Source organism: Schistocerca cancellata, chromosome 7, assembly GCF_023864275.1.
Source record: "Schistocerca cancellata isolate TAMUIC-IGC-003103 chromosome 7, iqSchCanc2.1, whole genome shotgun sequence".
Classification (NCBI taxonomy): Eukaryota; Metazoa; Arthropoda; class Insecta; order Orthoptera; family Acrididae; genus Schistocerca; species Schistocerca cancellata.
The window spans coordinates 119,539,989-119,558,360 of record NC_064632.1 but is presented as its reverse complement, the minus strand read 5'-3'; the positions used below and the strand labels follow the sequence as shown (position 1 = coordinate 119,558,360).

General features: G+C 42.0%; 1 protein-coding gene across 1 annotated transcript in view; it reads left to right on the top strand.

The window, feature by feature from the left end:
- The window catches only part of LOC126092560 (muscle-specific protein 300 kDa), a 651,560-nt gene that overhangs the window by 162,177 nt on the left and 471,011 nt on the right, over positions 1–18,372 (top strand). Inside the window, exons 4-5 of the mRNA XM_049908233.1 lie at positions 2,275–2,358; positions 5,856–5,948. Of these exons, the coding sequence (XP_049764190.1) occupies positions 2,275–2,358; positions 5,856–5,948 (177 nt within the window). The remainder of the gene's footprint in view (positions 1–2,274; positions 2,359–5,855; positions 5,949–18,372) is intronic.

Here is an 18,372-nt window from a genome sequence, read left to right as displayed (position 1 = left end):
CCCTTGCCGGTCTAGGAATGGTAGAACGATGGGTTCGATGACGGTTTGGATGTACCGTGCACTATTCAGTGTCCCCTCGACGATCACCAGTGGTGTACGGCCAGTGTAGGAGATCGCTCCCCACACCATGATGCCGGGTGTTGGCCCTGTGTGCCTCGGTCGTATGCAGTCCTGATTGTGGCGCTCACCTGCACGGCGCCAAACACGCATACGACCATCATTGGCACCAAGGCAGAAGCGACTCTCATCGCTGAAGACGACACGTCTCCATTCGTCCCTCCATTCACGCCTGTCGCGACACCACTGGAGGCGGGCTGCACGATGTTGGGGCGTGAGCGGAAGACGGCCTAACGGTGTGCGGGACCGTAGCCCAGCTTCATGGAGACGGTTGCGAATGGTCCTCGCCGATACCCCAGGAGCAACGGTGTCCCTAATTTCCTGGGAAGTGGCGGTGCGGTCCCCTACGGCACTGCGTAGGATCCTACGGTCTTGGCGTGCATCCGTGCGTCGCTGCGGTCCGGTCCCAGGTCGACGGGCACGTGCACGTTCCGCCGACCACTGGCGACAACATCGATGTACTGTGGAGACCTCACGCCCCACGTGTTGAGCAATTCGGCGGTACGTCCACCCGGCCTCCCGCATGCCCACTATACGCCCTCGCTCAAAGTCCGTCAACTGCACATACGGTTCACGTCCACGCTGTCGCGGCATGCTACCAGTGTTAAAGACTGCGATGGAGCTCCGTATGCCACGGCAAACTGGCTGACACTGACGGCGGCGGTGCACAAATGCTGCGCAGCTAGCGCCATTCGACGGCCAACACCGCGGTTCCTGGTATGTCCGCTGTGCCGTGCGTGTGATCATTGCTTGTACAGCCCTCTCGCAATGTCCGGAGCAAGTATGGTGGGTCTGACACACCGGTGTCAATGTGTTCTTTTTTCCATTTCCAGGAGTGTATTTCATGCTTTGTGCCAGCAGTCACCCTCTGTGCAGATCTGCAACAAGTCCTCATGGATTCTATCTCTCCGTATTTTTTGGTTGCCTACCGGTCTTCTTGCGCAGGGAGTTAAATCCATAGATTTTGAAAGTCATCGGTGTTCGTCCATCCGTCCGACATGACCTGCCCATCCACACAAGTCGTTTCATTTTCATCACGCCTACAATATTTGGGCTATTGCAGTCTCACACGGCTCATAATTATGCATGATGCTCTATTCTCCACGAATTCCATCTTCTGCTGGGCCATAGATGATCTTACTTAAATCTTTCCGTTCGAAAACGAGAGTCCGATTCTGTCCTCTTTTCTTGCAAACCTGCGACTGTGAAAACAATGGGTTTGCTTATAAATAACTTTTCTGCAACCAACCCCGATTTTCTTTTAATTCACACTTTCGGAAAGTGATTCCCATTTTCGTGTATTTCTTTGTACTATGCCATTTTTACGTAAGTACAAGTTCTTCCAAATTTCGCCACTAACTACGTATAAAAATCGATAACTAACCAAAAATTGCGCTTTTTTGTGTATTGCAGTAAAGTCAGCGAAACAAAGCAGAACCTCACACATCGAAAACATTGCTTGAAAACGGCGTAGTACAGAGAAATACGCACTTGAAAATAGGAATCATTTTCCGAAACGCGTCGTGTAAAATATGAAAAAAAGAAAATCGTGACTGGTTGTAGAAAAGTTATTTATAAACAAATCCATCGCAAACGAGATGATTATTAAAGTATTTTTTTCGGACGCTGCAAGTTTCATAATCATGCGCCACTACGGATTGGTCCTGTGTTCCGTACAGCTGGACTCTGAAATTCCTTGACAGACTGCGAGATTTAAAAAGCTGACGGAGACTGAAATGTGATCGGTGTCCGCCTTGCCTCCTAGTTTTGACCTCTACCTCACACGAATGCGTTCTCCTTAAACCTCACCCCCAAGTATTTAAAATTATGAACCCTATTGCAAGATCGTGTTCCGACTACCAGCAGCTGGAGAGCGTCTCTTGAACAGGCATGAATCCTGCTCGACAGGATGCTTATATATTGAAACTGACTACAATAATTATACAGCTACAAAGAAGAATTAGGGCTGGCTCTTGGTACATAGAATCTACATTAAGTGCGTTATTTACATCCACGTTTTAAAATCCTGCTCTTTGGCGGCTTTAACTACTTTCTCCTGCATTCGTACAGGTCAAAATCATTTGTTAGTGTAACATCAGTTATGAATATTTTTATGTATTTCAATGGCTATATCTAAAATAGTGTAATTGTTTTCAGCCCATGGAGAGGGGACGCAACTTGAAAAGGCCACATTTCCTTAGTAACGCCAATACTGCACTTCAGTTTCTACAAAGCAAAAAGGTAATTTATTAGAACATACTTTATATAATTATAGAAATACATCTTTACTACTTCTGTAACCTATGGTGTGTGTCCTTGATTTCTCTACCAATGAAAACTAAGTTCAGAGCAAATTATTTTCGGCACAGAAATGGCGTGTGACAACATACGGTGCCCAAGAGATGACCAGTTTTTCATACATATCTATCTGGATGATACTTAATCTCAAACTCAGCTCTAATTTTTTATGCCTAGGCATGTGACGACGTAAAAGTTTACTTCCTTGTCGAGATTCCCGCAGTCAGTTAAAAAAGTTGTGATGTCATATGATGAAGCTGTAACTTCCTTAAAGTTGTGGCTGTTACATCTCATAAACAAATGTTGATTTCTAAGGCACTGCGAATTACGTATAAGCACCCCTCATTGCTGATGTTGATTTCTAAGGCACTGCGAATTACGTATAAGCACCCCTCATTGCTGATAAAGATCTTAGTTACGGCTACTATTCTTAATATTCACGTAACTATTCGATTTTGTTTGAGTATCACGCTTCCCCGACGCGGTTAATAGGCCTACATGATACGGTTTCAAGAGTGCAGGTGAATTGGCGATTGTATTTTTACGCATTTAAATCCAAGCAGCACATGAACAAGACAGTCAGCTGTGACAGCTAGGTCAGCAGACATATGGGCAAAAATGGAAAGGTTAGCTCTGTTGAACATCCTGGAACATACCATCAATTCGTTCCACGGGCAAATTTGCTAGCTGCTGCGTTCGTTGATATTCGGGAGAATGTTTCTTGAACAAATTGTTATCAGTTATGATGCCACAATATAGTGTATCAGTTCAATAAAAATACATTGTTGTTTGGAAAATAGGACGCCCGTGAGACGCAAACGAACGGCAACACTAGGTACTTCATGGCAGGCTAAAAATATGTCGGACAGAGACCGGGAAGTGAAACGCTTTCCTTTCGTGGGCCATTTCTCTCCATTAGCCATCCCCCATATTATTTAATAGTTCTCTTGGCTATCGTCAAATGAGAGCAGCGGGTTCACGATTACATTAATATACAAGGTGACTATTATTGAACTATGTGGGGAAAACGTAAGTTAGTTACAAACTACGACGTTCACACATTTTATTCAACATGTAAACGTCACTGCAGAAATTCGGATTTATGTTATGACATGTTCGGTTTGCCTGCCATCATTGGCGATGATGTGGTGCAGACGAATAGCGAAATTCTGCATGACCCACTGAAGTGTCGGAACATCGATGCTGTCGATGACCTCCTGAATGGCTGTTTTCAGCTCTGCAATGGTTTTGGGGTTATTGCTGTACACCTTGTCTTTAATATCTATCTATATCTATAACCGGATCCCGCTCCAGCTACTGCCGGGTCTGGGTGCTGACGAGTCCTCTCCATTTGGCTCGGTCCTCCCACCATTTTTCTTTCTCCCCTTGCTGCCAGGTCACGCCCGTCCTTTTCACAGATATTCTCACCCCGTTTCCACCGTGTTCTTGGACGCCCTCTAGGTCTTTTTCCATCCATCTTTAGTTCTTCTCTGCCCAAGCATCCTGTTAACATGCCCGTACCATCTTAATCTCTTTTTTTCAATTTCTTCTCTTATACTTTCTTGTTCAAGCCTTTCTAATATATCCATTCCTTACTCTGTCCATTCTTGTTTTTCCCTTTACTGCTGTGAGAAATTTCATTTCCCCTGCTTGGAGTCTGCTCCAGTCCCTTTCTGTCTTGTCTTTAATATAGCCCCACAAAAAGAAGTCGCATTTGTTTGGATTCGGAGAATATGGCGGCCAATCCAAGCAGCTATCCATGAGTGATGCGCTTTGTCGAGTTCTATACCGACAATAAGAGTGCTCTTGTAGATATTCTCCTGAACACATTGGCAAATTACAACTGTGTACTAGGCCGAGACACGAAACTGAAACCTTTGCCTTTCGCGGGAAAGTTTCAGATCAGCGCACACCGCTCTGCAGAGTCGTGCTGCGATAGTTCAGTCAGTAGAGCAGGTTTCCACGAAAGACAAAGCTCCTAGGTTAGAGTTCTGGTCCGGCACACAGTGGAAATTAATTCTGGAGATATTCTCCACCTGTATTCCATAGAAGCTGAACAACGCTAAATTGAATGCCTAGGTAAAAACAGTACTTACTGCAATGAATCTGAATGTTATATGACGCCGTAGAATTTTAGCCAGATACCAATGCTCGAGAATGTAGAATGATCGGATACATACTATTTGTGATGAGAGATACACTTATTCTAGAGGCGTCACAGTACAACCTGTACTGTGGGACGATCGAAAGGGCAGTTGCGCTCTAACGGTGCTATCCCTCATTACCTTTATATGTATTTCAATAGAGAAAATGTCGTTTCTTTCTTTTCCTCTGAAACTGAGGTCGGTACCAAATTTGTTATGTTTTGTGTAAAGAATGTTCTCTGAGTTAAGGAATCACTATGTAAAAGGTGTCTCTCCTAAGAGAGTGTTTCGGCAGATATTTGCAATTCTGTTTTTGCAATGCATGGATGCAGGTGACTCAAATAAATACTGCAGATTGTATGTTTCATGCGGCGTCCACTGTCAAAGGAAAACGTCAGTTCGTCTCCTGATAGAAACAAAATTATTTTTAAAGCGGAATTTTACGCGCCAGTTCGACAGAGCTGTTCCAAATTAGTCTCGTGTGATATTCGTTTTATATAGTTTCGGTGTTGACAGGGACAGAAAACACGAAGAATAACCCGTACCTAAGCAGCGACTGAGCAGCGCTACTGCATTGCAATGGCAGTAATTTCGGATGGTTTTATCGAATGGACACGAAAAATTCCAATTTAAAAATTATTTTGTTTATGAATGGAAACAGACCAATGCAAACCGAGCAGTGTGGCGCACTGGTTAGCACACTCAACTCGCATTCGGGAGGACGACTGTTAAAACCCACGTCCGGCCATCCTGATTTAAGTTTTCCGTGATTTCCCTAAATCGCTTCAGGGAAATGCTGGTTTGGTTCCTTTGAAAGGACACGGCCGACTTCCTTCCCCATCCTTCCCTAATTCGATGGGACCTATGAGCTCACTGTCTGGTCCGCTCTCTCAAATCAACCAATTAATGCAAGACGTCACCTGAAAGATGTGATGAGCGGTATTTGGGTATTTGTTTAGAATGACTCCAACTAAATATCCCAGACACAAAATCAAAATTTTTGCCGAAACACCAGAGAAAAAGTGCCCAACGACTCTTGGTAGACGATATACTGCGTACAACAGCAACACTATTGGTTACAATGAGCACAACTGTCGTCTGATTGAATTTTAGTCTATTAGATGGATCAATAAATCAAAATACAATTATATAAGCCTTTTTTGTAAATTAACAATCCAAATATAAGCAATCAATCATTGGCTATATTGTTTTGCCATTGTATAATAGTGTCAGTTCCTTATTTTTATGTTAAATAATTATATTTCTTTTTGGCTGAATTTTGGATTATTGTTTCAGATAAAACTTGTCAACATTAACTCATCAGACCTAGTAGATGGTCGACCGCCCGTTGTCCTTGGTCTTATATGGACTATCATTTTATATTTCCAGGTAAGGTTTCTTCCTGAACAACTTATTTTTACTAACAAGCTTACTGATATGCTACGCCTGAAATTCCGTTAAAAGAAAAACATAGAGAAGCATAAAAATAGCAGATGATAACCTGCATCGCCGCTGGAAGTGCAGCACTATGATATTCCTCAGAAATACAATTTCCACAGCAAATTACAGTAAATTGGCAGGTCATCTAAGATATACAGTTAATACTTTATTCCCTTTGTTCTTGGTTGATTTTCTTGATCTGCACATCACACAGGAATAATTTAACAGGATACTACATTTTTATAACCTTGTAGTAAAATTTGACGCTGCTTTCCTTAAATGGTAAGAAGTCACTTAGCAATGTCTAAACGTCTGTATAGAAAGTGCTTTGTATAATTTCCTTACCTGCGTCATATTTTCCCACTAAACATTTGAAACAACTTATTATTACCATCAATTAATAGGATAGAATAAACATAAAATAGATTTAACTCATTCTGTGAATGTACATGTAATGGTTTTGTAACTGTAGTCAAATTACACTGACGATAAAGAGATTTGTTTCTAATACAAGCTTCGTTATAAGGAGTTGAAGGTGGTGAGTTAAACTGCTACATTCATGTCAGCTACTTATGCATGGTTTCTTTTATAATGACATTTATTCGATTGACGTTTGAGCATTTTTATGGGTGTTACAATTCGTCCACTAAAGCATCAAATCTTTTCATAATTTTCAGCTGTAAGTGCATGTATTCACCTATACACAGTGCTTATAAACTGCTTGGAAAATGCATGTTAAGAGTTGCATGACAGAAATGTATCAGGGCGCAAATACGCAATATAGAATCCCACAGTGGTTTCTCGATAAAAAGAAAAAAACGGCGATGACAAGCCCTCTTCCGGCTTGAGTATCAACCACCGAGGTCGGCCAGACGGTTTGACACCAACTTATCTATGCGATCTCGATAAACTGAATATCGCTGGATACCCTGATCGCCTCGAAAACAAAATTACTTCCACATTGACAGAAATACAACTATGGTTTATAGGGTTTAATTTACTTCAGATCACGAGCTGTGAACTTTAACGTTAAGAACCACGTAATTGAGAGCTATGTAAGTGCACTATATCACGGAAGGGAACAGGTATGACAATGAGGATACCAAACCGAAACTACAACATATCTTCCATAAGCTCTACTTCATGCTTTCAGGAGGTTTGAAAAAGATGTATCTACTGTATTGCAGTTAGAATATTATAGTTATATTACAGTTGTAAATAGTGATGTAATAAAATGAGATGCCAAGAATAACTCAGATTTCTTATCAAAATATGTGTAATTAAATAATTTTCTTGTGTATGAGAGACCACTGAAGATCATTAGGATGGATAGGTGGAACGTGTTTGGTACACACTGATAGAACATTCAGTTGCAAAAGATGGATTTTTTTTCTTATCTATATAATCAAGCCAAGTTGAAGTAGCAACTGAAGAGAAAGGTCTGCAAATATTGACAATTTTTATCCTCCTCATCTTTATTCATCTTGGCTATCTGAAAACCACCTTAGATTCATACAGGGTGAGATTCCTAACCTTTTCAACTGACGAATTAGTTTTGATGCATTGAAGTCATTTGTAATGATCATCTCTTTAAATGGAATTATGTTATTTGTTGCCACCAGAATAGCATATGTGGATGAGACCAGTTCAGTGCACACTTTTCTCGTCGACCTAACAAGAAATCACAGAGAAACAAATATGAATGTAGGGATTATTGTACCGTTGCGGCAGTTGAAGATCCACGGCATGAAAGTTTACATTCTCCTCCAAGGAAATTTGCACCACTTTGTTAAGTTGCAATGTTATGCTTTTGCATTAGACTTTACAAAGGTTTAAACATGTTTCGTTCAAAGAAAATATTATATCGCTGGAAAGTCGTTCAGTTGGCATTACGATGAGAGAGTTAATTTCTTTTTACCTCTCACAGTGACCAACAAATGGTCTGTTATCAATGAGAGCAACTGATACACGCAAAGTAGAGTTTCTCAGTGACAAAAGTATTAATTTGCTGGATGAAATTTATCATTTTTTGATGAAAAATTATTTCTTCTGTTTGTTTTACATATATTATGTCTTTTACAAACTGGAAAAATCGTGAATTAAAACAATTCATGAAATAAATTAAACAAAATACTGTGAACAAGAAACAATGGAAACATTACAGTATGTGTAGCCGCATGTCTGTTGGTGAATTTTTTTAAAGAGTACGTTCATCACGATACTTTCGTACACACTGCATTGCCAATCAACTCAACTACTATCAGCAATCTCGAGTAATCGCTTTACGTGCATCAGTCCTGTGACGTTCACCAAAGTCGTTGTAACTTCCCTGTTGAAATCATGATTTACGTTAACGCAAAGGAAGAAGTTCAAGGCCATTTCTGGTGATCACTTTGTATACGTTTGAATAGGACTGCCCCTTCCCACTACACCGTTTCGAAATAATCAGTTTCATGCTTGTCTTGCCACTGAAGAATTATGGGCAAAACACACATTGTGTTGAAACCTTATCATTTGATGAGTTTTCAAGGGCAATTTTTCTAATAGGAAGAATAAAAATTTATAGAAAAAATGTGTGCACCTTTCCCTGTTCAACGTATGATCACCAAATGCCTATCATATATTGTCCGATTACGCCGATTACCGCATATTGATACCCGTTGTCGTTGGTTGAACATCTAAAGCCAATGCTGGTTTTGTGTAGGCGCGTAGCACGTGGCTTTCAAATTTTCATTCTTGTGATTTGTGAATGTGGCCTCATCGGTAAACAATACTTTCTGCACGAATTACGTCTTTCAGGAGAACGATGTTGAAAATCACTGTACCCTTGACGTAGAGGAATATGGAACGGATGAAGACACTATTATTTGACGAGAACAGAATTCGGATATAGTACAGTAGCAGGAAGAACCACTATTCCAGCAGCTTTGTTGGTGGCTGTACTCCTTCGCAAATTGTCTTCGGGCAAAACTTACAGTCTCCCGCAGTCTTTTGACAATATTAACGAAGGAGGGATGAGTTGAACATCGTCCACTTGCGAAACTCTTTATTAGTTCTGGCAATATTTGCTATAAATTAAGAGAATGTCAATCAATTCCTCGTTAGTAGTTGAAATTGAACTCCTGAAAATGGTTTATGCATTACTAGCAATTCGTCTCTGTGGGTGTTTTACAAGAAATATAGTCTAAATGAATTGCAGGATTCCTCATAACAGACCTTATGTACGTAGACAGTGGTTCCACGGAACTACAGTTATCTCCTCCAAAGACCAACACAAAGCTAACGACGTATTTCTTGTCTTTTGTAGACCATTAAGTGCTCTTTTAATTCAGACGCCGAGAAGAGTTTTATTGTATCTAATTCAAAAAGCATTCAAAGTGCCAAAAAGAACGAGAAGTGGGGAAAACGCAGCAGTAAACTTGTTACAGGCATTGCCCACGAAGTAACGGATTGCTCTTGAGAAATAAATATATTTGTATGCTTTGGATAAAAGCTCACACGGGCACTTTTTGTATAACGAAACAGTAGACTAACTGACCAGTTAAGCTGCTGCACCCGGAGCTTACCATGATAACCAGTTATCTTTCACCGACTGCCTACTTTAAGTAAATATGGAAGACATTAAACGTATTCGCAACTGCGAATATGGACAACCATCAGCTGTAGAACGCAATGACGATAGTGAAAATATGTGGCCAACCGGGATTAGAACCAGAATTTCCCACTTATCGCGAGCATGTATCGTGCACTGGCGTCAATTATAAAATAGGATAAATCAACATAGAGGGTCCCCCTGCTACCTGGTGGGCTAAAGGGTCCTTCTGTACCGAAAAGTGGTCAAAAACCTGTCGTGTATGAACATGTGTGGAATTATTTAAAATAATCAGCACCGGTCCCTGATGTACCATCGCAAACACTCGCGCTGTATGTGTAACGGGCCGCCTGTTATCCAGTGGGAGCACTTGCGATGGTAAAAGAGGGACCGGTGCTGATTAATTTTAAGTAATTACATAGATGATCTTATACGAGCTATTTCTGACCACTTTTCGGTATGTAGGGACCCTTTAACTCACCAGGTATCATGCGACCGTATCAGGGGAGTGTTCTAAGCTGTCTTATGCTATTTTGAAATTGATGTTCGCTGCACAGCGAAAAATTACTGACTATAAACGCTTGATAATCCCATTCTCTTCCTTGATCAGGACATGATGCTGCAGCTATAATGTTGCGAAAACGTTCGTGTCTGTAAATACGAGGGCTGTTCAAAAAAATTCCGGAACTTTCCCCACAACATTTTTCTACGCTTATCTTTCACTTGTGCATGGCCTCCTTCGTAATACTCTCCTCCACAATTACACTACTGGCCATTAAAATTGCTACACCACGAAGATGACCCGCTACAGACGCGAAATTTAACCGACAGGAAGAAGATGCTGTGATATGCAAATGATTAGCTTTTCAGAGCATTCACACAAGGTTGGCGCCGGTGGCGACACCTACAACGTGCTGACATGAGGAAAGTTTCTAACCAATTTCTCATACACGAACAGCAGTTGACCGGCGTTGCCTGGTGAAACGTTGTTGTGATGCCTCGTGTATGGAGGGGAAATGCGTGCCATCACGTTTCCGATTTTGATGAAGGTCGGATTGTAGCCTATCGCGATTGCGGTTTATCGTATCGCGACGTTGCTGCTCGCGTTGGTCGAGATCCAATGACTGTTAGCAGAATATGGAATCGGTGGGTTCAGGAGGGTAATACGGAACGCTGTGCTGGATCCCAACGGCCTCGCATCACTAGCAGTCGAGATGACAGCCATCTTATCCGCATGGCTGTAACGGATCGTGCAGCCACGTCTCGATCCCTGAATCAACAGATGGGGACGTTTGCAAGACAACAAGCATCTGCACGAACAGTTCCACGACGTTTGCAGCAGCATGGACTATCAGCTCGGAGACCATGGCTGCGGTTACCCTTGACGCTGCATCACAGACAGGAGCGCCTGCGATGGTGTACTCAACGACGAACCTGGGTGCACGAATGGCAAAACGTCATTTTTTCGGATGAATCCAGGTTCTGTTTACAGCATCATGATGGTCGCACCCGTGTTTGGCGACATCGCCGTGAACGTACATTGGAAGCGTGTATTCGTCATCGCCATACTGGTGTATCACCCGGCGTGATGGTATGGGGTGCCATTGGTTACACGTCTCGGTCACGTCTTGTTCGCATTGACGGCACTTTGAACAGTGGACGTTACATTTCAGATGTATTACGACCCGTGGCTCTACACTTCATTCGATCCCTGTGAAACCCTACATTTCATCAGGATAATGCACGACCGCATGTTGCAGTTCCTGTACGGGCCTTTCTGGATACAGAAAATGTTCGACTGTTGCCCTGGCCAGCACATTCTCCAGATCTCTCACCAATTGGAAACGTCTGGTCAATGGTGGCCGAGCAACTGGCTCGTCACAATACTCCAGTCACTACTCTTGATGAAATGTGGTATCGTGTTGAAGCTGCATTGGCAGCTGTACCTGTACACGCCATCCAGGCGCTGTTTGACTCAATGCCCAGGCGTATCAAGGCCGTTATTACGGCCAGACGTGGTTGTTCTGGGTACTGATTTCTCAGGATCTATGCACCCGAACTGCGTGGAATTGTAATCACATGTTAGTTCTAGTATAATATATTTGTCCAATGAATACCCGTTTATTAACTGCATTTCTTCTTGGTGTATCAATTTTAATGGCAAGTAGTGTAATACACAGCTCCCAACGCCGTTTCTACTTCCGGCTTACACACTAATTAAACTAACTTACGGTAAGGACAACACACACACCCATGCCAATAGAGGACTCGTGTCCGACGGGGGATGCCGCGCGAACCCTGACAAGGTCCCGCAGAAGCGCCGCCTCCGAATTTTCTTTTATCTCGTCTATCGCTGCAAATATTTGTCCTTTCAACAGGGTTTTCAACTTTGGAAATAAAAAAAATTCCATAGCGGCCAGGTCTGAAGTGTACGGAGGATGAGGCAGCACAGTGGTTTCGTTTGTTATGTGCGGGTGCGTCATCGTGATGCACGAGCCATGAATTGTCTCGCAACATTTCATGCCGTTTCCCTCTCACATTTTCTCACAGACGTCGCAACACATCCCGATAGTACCATCGATTAACAGTTTGTCCCTGTGGCACGAATTCATGATGAATTAATCCTTCAAAGTCAAAGAAAACTGTCAGCCTGACTTTGATGTTTAACCTGACCTGACGAGCTTATTTTAATCGTGGAGAACCTTTCCCGACCCATTGTGAAGATCTAGCCTCGGTCTCAACATTATAACCCTAGATCCACGTCTCAACACCGGTTACGGATTTCTTAAGGAACACCTCGTTCTCATTTGCGCGATCCGAAAGCCCTTCACAGATTGCGAGGCGAAGGTCTTTCTGATCTTGACTCAAGAGGCGTGGGCCGAACTTGGCGGCAACTCGATGCATTCCAAGATGCTGTGTCAGGATTTCATGACATGATCCAACTGAAATGTTACATTGTTCTGCAATCTCTCGGACAGTCAGTCTTCGATTGGCACGAACAATTTAGTTGACGTCCGTCACATGAGCATCGTCGGTAGACGTCGAAGGGCATCCTGAACGATGTCATCTTTAATTAACGTCCGGCCATTTTTAAACCGTCTGAACCATTCACTGCACTGAGTACGGCGTAAGCACTCATCACCGTAGGCTTTCTCTATCATTAGATGCATCTCTTAAACGTTTTCTTGAGTTTCACGCAAAATTTAATGCAGGTGCGTTGGTCCTCTGACTCTGCCATCTCGAAATTCGCAAACTATACAACATAACGTTCTACTCAATACAACACTGAACAATAACTAATACACACACAACAATGAAACTTCCGGCAGTTACACAACACAGGCAGTGTGCAGGGATACCAACCGCACTTTGCTCCAACACAAAATGGTTCAAATGGCTCTGAGCACTATGAGAGTTCACATCTGAGGTCATCAGTCCCCTAGACTTAGAACTGCTTAAACCTAACTAACCTAAGGACATCACACACATCCATGCCCGAGGCAGGATTCGAACCTGCGACCGTAGCAGCAGCACGGTTCCGGACTGAAGCACCTAGAACCGCTCGGCCCGCTCCAACACACCATTGGCACAAAATGACGGATGTGCCGGAATTTTTTAACAGACCTCGTGAAGTACTTGCACCTGAAGTCGTTTTATCTTCAAAATAGTACATCCAGACTGTGGTTGCCCAGACTACAAAGTTTTCTTGATCTTCAGAAGCATAAAACAATGTATTTGGTAACGTAACGTGCAGTCAGGCCAGTCAGTGCAGGAGCTCCAATCACTGCAAAGTTTCCGCTGGGCAGCCGCACGACAGGAAAGCCAACTACTCAATTGGTTGGGTGTTTTACCAAATACAATAATTTCATACTTCTGAAGGCGGGATTCTGAGATCCCGAAAGCGGTCGTAATTTGAATGAATAATTAGTATAACTAAATTAATTATCATGAAAGAGTTATACCAAGAGAAGTGATGTCAAAAAGACGTAACTCTCGATGCGCGAGACGCCATATTGATTTTGACGTATTTAAATATTTTGTTTTATAACTTGCAGTATGCCATTTCAAGGAAATTGCGCCTTGAAGATTTATCGCAAATACGTCACCCTTATAATTTAATGTCAGTTAATGACGCATCAACGACATAAGCCTTCAAGAGATACTGTGACAAATGGCGTATAAGTGACGTCCCCCAATTCAACCAACCACGTGGCGTCAGCGCAGTAACTACAGTGGCAGCTCGAACTAATAACTATAAACAGCAGATGTACATTCGACCAGTCAGTTGTTTGTTCAATCAATTGTACAAGCGACGTCCCCCAAATCAACCAACCAAGTGACGTTAGTGCAGTAACTACAAAACGCAACTATAAACAGCAGATGTGCATTCGACCAGTCAGTTGTTCGTCCAATCAGTTGTGACCCGGTAGAGCTAAGTAGTGCACCTGCGGCGTTAGTGTGTCAACATTGTTGTATATCAAGTTTGTCCCACACACTTTGACTAACAAATAAAAAGGATGCGTGGATGCCTTGCTGCGACTTGATTGAAATGCAAAACGCGGACAGTTTTTTCTGAAAAAAAAAGAAAAGAAAAACGGATGACGAAACTTGGTGATATCAATACCCAACTACCACAAAACAACAAAGTGCAAAAATACACACGAACGGCCAACGCTTTGACGACATAACAGACATTCACGCCAATGTGAGATGCGCATTGAATGACATCCTACAGGAGGACTTTCGTGGCAGTTTAACGTGGTTGTATAAACTTTCTGTGCGTTGCACTCTAGTGGAGGGAGACAATTAGAGTAACTAAAGCATTAAACCACCATCTTAACTTGTCTGTATTGTTTATTACTCCCGTCTCGAAACGTTTTGGACTGACGGGGTTAGTTGTCCTTTACACAACTACTTAATAATTTGTTCTAGGATGTTCGGGGCTAAGCAATGCGTATTTCCCATAAGATTAAGGACAACAGTATGCCTTTCTAGTACTGAGAGAATGTTCAAATGTGTGTGAATTCATAAGGGACCAAACTGCCGACGTCATCGGCCTCTAGACTTACACTACTTAAACTAACTTACGCTAAGAACAAGGCACACATCCATGCCCGAGGGAGGACTCGCACCTCCGGCGGGAGGGGCCGCGCAATCCGTGACACAGCTCCTTAAACGCTGCGGACACTCGGTGCGGCTTTAATACCGTTTATATCAGGTGTGCTTCACTTGGTATTGTTGTTACACTGGGAGTGGAATTTTACTCAGGTACATTAGTTCGTTTCGTTACCAGGTGGTATATGGCCAATGAGTTGATATCAAGAAATTCCTAGCTTCCACGCTGTGAGTAAAGTATGGCAGCATTTCCGGAAGATGGAATTGCTTGTGTGAAAACAGCTGCTGGACTGGGTTGCATGCGTATGACAGTGGGTATGATTCATTAGTTATGCTCATATTCAGTCTTGGGTGATGTTTTAGCAGGTGCTGAAGCGTGTCAAAACAGACCAGCAGTAAAGCGTCCCACAGTAGAACCTTTATCTTCTCTCTTCCTGTGCACTGCCTTATGCTTGACATACCAGCGCGTCTCGACAATCGAATTTATGGCGTGTAGGCCAACACCAATCGCATCGCTGAAGTCCTCTCCTTTATCTACAATGATATGCTCAGGAAGGCGCCTATTGTCTGGTGAGATGCTTTGTTTCATGTCGTAGGTGTACCCATGTGTCGACCAAGGGCGTCTGCAAAAATTTGTCCTCAAAGAGGCAAGATTACAAAATCTTCAATTTTGATATAGCTGTTTCGGTGAAGCGGAGATTACATCTTGCTACAAGATTTAAATTTGGCAGAAAGTTTACAAAATGTGTTGATCTCAATTCATTTAATACGTATCCATACAATGTTTTAGGATAGATTACTTTTGTACCTAAATGATATGCATATTTCATTAGTATGTGCTAATTTCATCTTTTTATCTTATACAATTCTACGAATTTAGTCTGCAATATTTTTCTGAATCATTTTGAGTATTTCTAATGTTTTTTGATCTGCTAAGTTCATAAATGTGAACGATTATTCTCTACCACGTAAGGTTTTTTTTTCACAATGTAATGATAAGTATCCAGAAAATTCGTACAAAACACCTACATTCAAAAACCTTTATTAAAAAAACATTGAAAAATACGGCACTCCTAACATTTGAATGAGGTCTATTACAAAGGCATATATCATAACGTCTACTCTTTTCCCCTTCATTACGTCTTCTTCTGTGCACTGATCGAGGACACTCCCAGTGCAGCATCCGGCAGTAGTCAGCTATCGTGCTGACATCCCATAGGTCCGGGTACCCCGATCCATTTGTTTAAGGTTTTAATTAGATTAGAGATTAGATTAGATTAGTACTTGTTCCATATATCATGAATACGACACTTCGTAATGATGTGGAACGTGTCAGGTTAATAAATGGAATCTTTCCCCCCTGTTCTTCACTCACAGCACCTAGATTCCCTACAAAATAGCTGACGTAGGGGCCAGAAAGCACAGCTTCAAACTCGATGAGGCCTCGAAACCAACACGTTCCTTACTGATTCTCGTAATCGAGATCTTTGCAGTTGCCAAGAAACTTACTGACAACATGTTTAAAGAATATCCAAGATTAGACTTGCCATTTGTCCGGAATTAGCCGAACAGCCCTTGTTAGGGCTGGACGTGGTAATGTATGGGGTCGCAAAAATGTCCGGGATTTGAGAATTTTCTTTAAATCTTAGACTCATATTTTCGATATCGCGTTTGTAAACTTCGGCGGTGCCTTCTCCAGACTTCTTTTGGGCAAGTGCTGACGTCAGTGGGCAGGCACGGCTACCGGTTCCGCCACAACTTTCGTTTCGCAACAGAGTAGGGGCAAAGTGTTTATGTTGTTTTCGTGTTTGAAGCAATCGTCTTTACATTTTTGATTGTTTTACCTCCGTTCGTTTTTTTGTCCCCTCGTTGAGCAATGGGCAGAATAAAGTGTGTGTTCAGTTTTAGCCTGCAACAGGAATACAAATTTTTTGAATTTGTGTAGTGGCAATTACAATGATTGCACACTATGTGGAGAATTTTCTGTTGCATGCAAAGGAAAGAGTGATATTGAAGATGGCGTGGAAACACTTAAAACATAGGAGTGCTGTTAATGCTACTGCTTCGCTAAACGTAAGAATTTTTTTAAACAAAAGGTGGGATTAACCCTGAGTTACTAAACTCTCGTAAAATTTGCGACAACAGTAGGGTATAAAACGGGACATTTTGTATTTAATTTGGTATGTAACATACCATTCGAGATCTAATTATAGGAATTAAATAATGCATAACCTATAATTATGATTTCCTTTGAATAAAACGTGGAGTAGGTAACTTTACGATGCTTCTGTACCAATGTGTCATTTTGATCCCTTTACTGATCTGAATGTGCTGCTGAAGAGGCGGGTTGGACTCAAAAAAAAAAATATGGTAATACCATCTAAGATGATTTGTAAGATTCCCCTGTACATTACATCTCTGATTTAATTGTGCATGTTATGGGACAGTAAAAATTCTGATTCATTTTGTCATCAAATATTACGTTTTTCATCAGTTTCCGAGTGTCAGTGCTGATAAAACCCCCTTCTTTCTCGTTAGCTTCTGACAGGCGTGGTAACATACATGCCACATACTTGAAAGTTCTTTTGGTAAGCTTTAATAACTTCTTACCTAACGCCAAGCTTTATATGAAGCGGGGGCAAAAGTTACTTTTTTCCTCACCTTTGAATCGAATTGTAGGTTTTTCCCTCCAATTTTTGACATTTTAATTGGTTAGATTTTTTGAGACGAATGTTGGTCTTTTGCACACCTGTCCGTTTGCATATGAAGCAGGGACTTCACCAATTGAACACATTAAATATGTGGCCCATGACTTGTAATGATCCCCAACCTTTACGTCAAAGTAAGCAAAATATGCGTCTTTGAAGAATTCTGAGATTGGCCGCTTCTGTGTTCAAATGTGTGTGAAATCTTATAGGACTTAACTGCTAAAGTCATCAGTCCCTAAGCTTACACATTACTTAAACTAAATTCTCCTAAGGACAAACACACACACACCCATGCCCGAGGGAGGACTCGAACCTCCGCCGGGACCAGCCGCACAGTCCATGACCGGAACCCCCCAGACCACGCGGTTAATCCCGCGCGGCCGCTTCCATGTTTTCGTTGTAAGTTTACCACAGCTGTATCAGAGGTGGTCAGGAAAATTAAGATAACATCTTGAAGCCATGAAATGTGCAAAAGCAAATACCAATCGATTTACCACTCCTTGCTGAAGTTTGCGTGAAAAAAACTGTAAAAAAAAGTAAGCCTCAACGTTACAGTATCACCGACATATATAGGTAGCTATATTATAAGAATAGGATTGGGGAGAAGTTTGTGGCTCAACATGACTAGAAGAAGGGATCGGTTGGTAGGACATGTTCTGAGGCATCAAGGGATCACCAATTTAGTATTGGAGGGCAGCGTGGAGGGTAAAAATCGTAGGGGGAGACCAAGAGATGAATACACTAAGCAGATTCAGAAGGATGTAGGTTGCAGTAGGTACTGGGAGATGAAGAAGCTTGCACAGGATAAAGTAGCATGGAGAGCTGCATCAAACCAGTCTCAGGACTGAAGACCACAACAACAACAACAACATATTATAAGACAGTAAAATTAAACACCTTTTTGTAGCAGGTTACGTTGCAAACGTTCAGAAACAATACTGGCCTTATTACAGTGATT